The sequence below is a fragment of the Rhynchophorus ferrugineus genome, unplaced genomic scaffold (assembly GCF_030347505.1).
Source record: "Rhynchophorus ferrugineus isolate W39M unplaced genomic scaffold, kcgeb_rfMv2 rfM3, whole genome shotgun sequence".
Taxonomy (NCBI): Eukaryota; Metazoa; Arthropoda; class Insecta; order Coleoptera; family Curculionidae; genus Rhynchophorus; species Rhynchophorus ferrugineus.
Window position 1 is genome coordinate 9,299,999 of NW_027472582.1, and position 6,000 is coordinate 9,305,998.

At 28.5% G+C, this 6,000-nt stretch overlaps 3 protein-coding genes across 5 annotated transcripts in view; 2 read left to right on the top strand and 1 right to left on the bottom strand.

The window, feature by feature from the left end:
- LOC143192624 (prestin) overlaps nt 1-1,630 on the bottom strand; it is a 35,512-nt gene extending 33,882 nt beyond the window's left edge. Inside the window, exon 1 of one of the 2 annotated variants that reach the window (XM_076398085.1) lies at nt 1,462-1,630. The gene's annotated coding sequence lies outside the window, so the exon portion shown is untranslated. Of the gene's footprint in view, nt 1-1,047; nt 1,310-1,461 lie in introns of those variants that run through there. The other variant, XM_076398086.1, reaches the window with a different exon arrangement.
- Nucleotides 1,631-1,841: 211 nt separating this feature from the next.
- LOC143192627 (sin3 histone deacetylase corepressor complex component SDS3) lies at nt 1,842-3,407 on the top strand. Of its 2 annotated transcripts, none has more exons than XM_076398092.1 (7): nt 1,842-2,100; nt 2,161-2,332; nt 2,387-2,564; nt 2,618-2,734; nt 2,793-2,915; nt 2,970-3,060; nt 3,139-3,407. In XM_076398092.1, exons 1-7 carry the CDS (start codon nt 1,947-1,949, stop codon nt 3,282-3,284), a joined length of 981 nt encoding a protein of 326 aa, XP_076254207.1. In that variant the 5' UTR covers nt 1,842-1,946; the 3' UTR covers nt 3,285-3,407. The 2 variants fall into 2 exon arrangements, with proteins under 2 accessions (XP_076254207.1, XP_076254205.1); XM_076398090.1 differs by having other exon boundaries at nt 1,843-2,100; nt 2,158-2,332.
- Nucleotides 3,408-3,426: 19 nt separating this feature from the next.
- Nucleotides 3,427-5,999, top strand: nes (lysophosphatidylcholine acyltransferase 3 protein nessy). The gene is made up of 8 exons (XM_076398089.1): nt 3,427-3,704; nt 3,763-3,993; nt 4,048-4,117; nt 4,171-4,369; nt 4,421-4,804; nt 4,862-5,017; nt 5,111-5,259; nt 5,324-5,999. Exons 1-8 carry the CDS (start codon nt 3,617-3,619, stop codon nt 5,466-5,468), a joined length of 1,422 nt encoding a protein of 473 aa, XP_076254204.1. The 5' UTR covers nt 3,427-3,616; the 3' UTR covers nt 5,469-5,999.
- Nucleotide 6,000: the final 1 nt, after the last annotated feature.

The following is a 6,000-nucleotide window of genomic DNA, read 5'->3' on the forward strand; positions in this document are numbered from 1 at the left end:
TTTTTTTAGAACCTTTATGTGCTTTTCTATCAAACCAGAAAAAAAATACAAATCTGTCGCCAATAACCTATTTGATTTGGAAAAATCTCATAAGGTATATAAGATTGACAGTAATCGTATGAAAATCGAGTATCTCTTGACATAAAGTAGGCGTAATTCGCGGCCAAATAAGATACAACAATCGTTTTATATTTTTTCCTGTTTTCGTGTAATACTTCAACTGTAATGAAACCTTTAAATGACAGTGTTTTAATTAAAAATATAGATAAATTATTACTACACAGATCAACCAAAGAAAACAAAGCAATGCATATTACAACTGTCACTTTTTACTTTAATAATCATAAAACTGACAGTAATTATAATAATCACCGAATTGATAGATTAATTAATGATAGAAATCTGTTCTAAAAATTATTTTTTTACTATTACATTCAGAACGTTACTAAAATGTTATTTTCAATTTAACTTATATTTTATATTTAAACGTTAAAAGCATTCACATTGCTTTACTTAATTACAGTTCATATATATCAACAAGCAAGCTGGGTTTTAACGACATATATGTTTAAAATTAAATTATTAAATGTCCACAATTCGTATCTAAAAACTGACCTGTTTACCTCTTATTCAAAATTACTAATCAGATTAGACATTTTAAAGGCTAATATATTTGATTTGGCGTTCAAAAACTAAAAATAATAATATATAATAGCTATATTATTTTATAATTTATAAATTTCAAGAAATGATTCACAAGAAATGAAATTATTGCTGGAAGTATCAACGATGTGTTTTGGAATTCCCATAGGTAATATGACGTAAACATTGCTTGAAAACAAGTTACTTCTAAGCTAAAATATTATATAAAAAAATAGCATGCTATATACATAATGTGCTATACACAATACTCTTAAAAACTCATACAAGAAGCTATTAATACTGCTGTACTTTAAAGGCATTGCAGTAAACCTACAAATCAACCTAAATTTCATTCTATGACCGAACTAATAATCTATAAAAATAAAGTGATAATTAAAATCTTACCATAAAGCACAACTTATTAACACCGTTCAATTTCGTACTATATAAACCACTAAAAATTGTTATTGAGTGAATTGTGTAAATTATTATCTTTATATGAAATCTGGCTTATTGGTTATTATTCCGAAAATTAAAAAAATTGTAGAAATACATATGAATTACATGTATTTAGAAAAAAAAACGACGAATAAAAATTACGCAATAAAATGATGTCAATAGTAAAACAATATCTGTTTCTCTAAAAGATTATACCAAATTTCACAATATTTTATAGATTCTCCAGAAAAAAACAAATGATTATTAGTCAAAAATAAATTATAAACGTGACATGTCCTCTGCATGTCCTCTGCATCAAACAGTGTCATATTATTTTATTTATTCTATAACAGATTTATGGTAAATAATAAATTACTATACCTTCATCAAACGCGAAATTTGTATTATCAAATTTTAATCAAAAAAATGAAAATAATATGCTTAAAAAATCTAATAGTTTTAAATATCACATGTTATGATCAGTACACTACACACATAACAAATGTTTGCCTGATTTTCTATACATCAATCTAATCCTTTAATTCTATTCAAATCTTTCATTATTGCGTCAATAAATACAAACCTCTTATCGAAATCATCTTTCATCATTAAATAATATGTTCCTTCTAACTAATTTGTTTTTGTTTACCTCCTACTCAAATAAGTAAGAGAATTATAAGAAAAGGTCAAATAAGTTAGCTACGGAATATAGACAAATAGATTGCTAGAACCTGAAAAAGAAGAGATTACAATATTAATAACACTAACCTTGCCAGGCTGTTTTGACTTTTGTTGATAGGTTTTGTGTAAAATTTTAGATGTTGAAAAAAATATATAGGTTTATGTTTCATGCGATATATATTTAAATGTCGTTCTTTGGATCACCTGTGTCTAATTCCTTCAACAATCACGAATATGACTTTGATGATGAGAAACTGGAAAATGACGAGGATAAAGAACTTGAAGACCATCCAGACGAAAGCGATGAAGATACTGAGGATGCCAGTGAAACTGATACAGGTATCCTAAACTCTTCATTGCATACCAAATTGCTTATATAAATTTAATACACATAAGTAGGAAGACAAGAAGAGCAACTGGAAATTAAGGAACAAATGTACCAAGATAAGCTAGCGAATTTGAAAAAGAAACTGGCCCAGTTAAAAGATGGCACACATTATGAATATAACAAGAGAGTAAAGAAGTTGGAAAGTCAATATCAAGAACGTTTGAGACTAAATGAAATTTACAAGTATTTATTTAATAAGATATATTTAATTTAACAACATTAACATTCCATCTTTAGGGAACATATGATAGAATGTATTAAAAAAGATTATGCTCAAGAAATTAAAGCTGCCAGCAAGGATTTTGATGAGAAAAAAATTGATTTGCGTGAAAATTTAATTTCTGATTTGGAGGATAAAAAGAGAACAATTGAATCTGAAAGATCTTCAATAGAGCTAACTGGTGATTCAATGGAGGTATGTTGTTCAACATTAATTCATTATATTTTTCACCCTAAATATATCTATAGGTTAAACCAGCCATGACCAGAAAATTACGTCGAAGGCCAAATGAGCCAATTCCAATGCCTGAAAAAAGGAGAAAAGCACCAACTGCACATCTCATATATTTATTGGATGAAAAAGAGGTAATCCTTACCAAACACCATAACAGATTTAACATTAAACTCTTGATTTTGTCCAAAGATAGAAAATGACATTCGTTATATAAAAGATAAGACTACAGTTCCAATAAGAAAACTTAGTGAGAGTTCAATGGGAAGCCCAAATCATAGTATGAACAATATGAGCATATCAAATTCAACAGAGGTATTACCAAAGATTTTTATAAAATTGATTTTTTATTTTTTTCATAAATTTTAGAATCAAAATTTAATAGAAACCCGAATTGAAGATGGTAAACTCTTATATGAGAAAAGATGGTTCCACAGAGGACAGTCAATATTTGTTGAAGGTAACTTATCATTTAACTTTATTGTTATAATAAAACAAGTATTAGGTTTGATATAAAATTGTTGAAAACCTATTTCAGGCAAAGACCAACCAAAAACAGCCGCCACTATTTCTGCAGTAGGCAATGATTGTATCTATGTCAAGAAACAAAATGGGGAGAAGCTTCGCTTCTCTCTGTCCCATTTGGCCAGGGGAAAAGTCTCCATTAAGAGAAGAGCTTCTTAAAGAATCTTGTTAAGATGAACATTCAAAATATTATTTTTAACAATCTTAACTAATAGGTAACAATGTTTTAGTTGTAAAGCATATTTAATAACTTTATTGACAAAATAAATAGAGGTTAATGTAGTTTGACTTTTCATCATTTTTATGATAATTTACTAAAAATCTTTATTCTGTAAAGAAGAAGACTAACCTAACTCCTAGATTAAATAACACGTATGTTATTGACATTTAATAACAAACTAATTTTAAGTCTGGCACTTAACATAACTTTTTTTTTTGTTATTGCACTATGAACACTTTTTATTAGATCTTTTTATAAGTATAAGTGTATTATGAACCCCGAGAGTATTGTGGGCTTTATTGCCCTTCAGTTGGGCATATCAGAAGCAGCTTTCAGACTACTTATAGGTGTTCTTTCAGGTATTTTAATTATATTGTCTCTATATCATCTATATGTAATATAAACTTTCTTTTGTAGGGTATCCATTAGCTTTTATATATAGAAAGCATATTTATAATAAAAATCAAGAAATACAATGCCTTTATTTTGCCATTAGTGGTTTCCTAATTGGGTTCTGGAACTTTGGCTTTGAAATATTTCACTGTTTACTTTCAATTGTATTCAGTTATTTCATTATTTTACTATTTAAGGCATCAATTATAAGTGTTACTATCATATTTATTTCTACATTTTCATATTTGTTAGTAGGTAAATTGTTGAGTGTATATAATATTTACAGTTATAATACCCAGATATTTTAAGGCTATTATTTCACAAGTACTGATTCCTATGACATCACGTGGACAATGCCTTACTGCATTCTTGTTTTGAGGTATTTACTATCACAGCTTGTAAAGACAATTTATTTATATAACTTATATTTAGGCTTATTGGTGTGGCATTTGATGCATATGATGGAAGCCGGCCAAAAGAACAGCTGTCATCAACAAAATTTGCTCTAAAACAGCCCCCAACATTATTGCAAATGTTGGGGCATAGTTTCTTTCCTAGTGCTTTCCTAGTAGGTCCTCAATTCACTATGACTAGGTTTCTGGACTTTGTAAATGGAAAATTTAATTCTAAGGTTGGTATTTGGTAATTTCATTTGGATTCACTAGTTATACTTCATTTATAGGATTCTAATGGACATGAATTACCACCAGATTCAATGTCGGCATCATTGAAAAAGTTATCACAAGGATTATTTTACTTAGCAACATACCAAGCATTATCTTTTTTAGTATCTGATGATTTGTTATTATCAGATGATTTTGCACAAACTTGCATTTTTAAAAAGTTATTGTTAATGGGTATTTGGGGCAGATATACTTTATATAAATACATTTCTTGTTGGTTGCTAACAGAAGGGGCATGTATAATGTTTGGTTTATCATATAATGGAGAGGAGGATGGAAAAACCAAATGGGATGGAGTAGCCAATATTAAATTGTCAGTGTTTGAAAATTCCACAGAATTTAATCATTATATTCAGTCATTTAATGTGAACACTAATGATTGGGTATGTGACTGAGGGTAATCGTTATTTACTTATTTGTCTGTTTTAATCAATTTTCAGGTAGCAAGGCATATTTACAAAAGACTAAAATTCCTTGGGAATAAATATTATTCCCAAGCTGGTGTATTACTATTTTTAGCTGTTTGGCATGGCATTCATAGTGGTTATTATGTTACATTTTTGCATGAATTCATTGTTATATTTGTAGAAAGAGATGTAAGTACACATTTTTATTTTCATGTATTTTTAAGATCCTATAGTTAAAAATCTGTGTAATAATTTTATAATACCGATTAAAAAATTTTTTAGGTACAAAGTTTTGTCAAATCAAATGAAAAAGTTAGTGCATTCTTTAGCAATCCGACTGTCAGTGCTATAGTCCATGTCCTACTTAGATTATACACTTTCATTTTTATGGGATGGTCTGTAATACCATTTGTCTTCTTGCAATATCCAAGGTAAATTTATATTTAAGTGTTTGTTTTATCTAAATTGTAATAATAATATTTTATTATAAAAAAGGTACATGAAAGTGTACGCAAACTGTAGCTATTCAGGATTTATTGTACACTACTTGTGGCCCATTCTGTACGGACCGTTGCTTCGAATGGTATTCAAGCGAACCAGGACTAACCGTAAGGAACAGACAGCACAGAAACAAGACTGATAAAAACGACTTGAGTATAAAAATAAAATTTTTGTTATTGTTTTGGTGTTGTAAAGGTCAGAATTTGGTTATGTCCATTTAACTTCATTTTATGGTTAACCTTTTTTGCCCTTTATGAACCATTTGTTGTTTAATATTATCGCACAAAAACGTTAATGATTAGTAATGTCGGTGTCATTCAGGTGAAACAGACGTAGAACGCTTGAATAGTTTTCCATTTTGTTGCTTATTAATGTGTTTTTGTATTTTTAATTGAGGGTCGATTTTAGAGTGAAGACAATATTTGGTGATTATGTTATTGTCCACTTATTAACGTGTTCTTCCGTATTAGTTTAGAAAATGGTACAAGTTTCGTGCTGTGTAGCAAAAGGATAATTGCACAAACTGAGCTATTTAGATTATTGCTATCTACTGTAGGTTATTGAAGAAAAACTTTCAATCAATATGGGTAGTTTTATATAAAGTACGTGGTTACTGATTTTTGTATTGATATTACTGATTATAAACTAGAAATATATATTTTTCGATCTAC

Excerpts from the sequence above, each read along its gene's own strand:
- LOC143192627 (XM_076398090.1), top strand. The coding sequence starts at position 1,947 with ATGTCGTTCTTTGGATCACCTGTGTCTAATTCCTTCAACAATCACGAA. Across the intron at positions 2,916-2,969 it reads GCATATCAAATTCAACAGAG|AATCAAAATTTAATAGAAAC; the intron begins GTATTACCAAAG and ends CATAAATTTTAG. Across the intron at positions 3,061-3,138 it reads ACAGTCAATATTTGTTGAAG|GCAAAGACCAACCAAAAACA; the intron begins GTAACTTATCAT and ends AACCTATTTCAG.
- nes (XM_076398089.1), top strand. The coding sequence starts at position 3,617 with ATGAACCCCGAGAGTATTGTGGGCTTTATTGCCCTTCAGTTGGGCATA. Across the intron at positions 4,805-4,861 it reads ATGTGAACACTAATGATTGG|GTAGCAAGGCATATTTACAA; the intron begins GTATGTGACTGA and ends ATCAATTTTCAG. Across the intron at positions 5,260-5,323 it reads GTCTTCTTGCAATATCCAAG|GTACATGAAAGTGTACGCAA; the intron begins GTAAATTTATAT and ends ATTATAAAAAAG.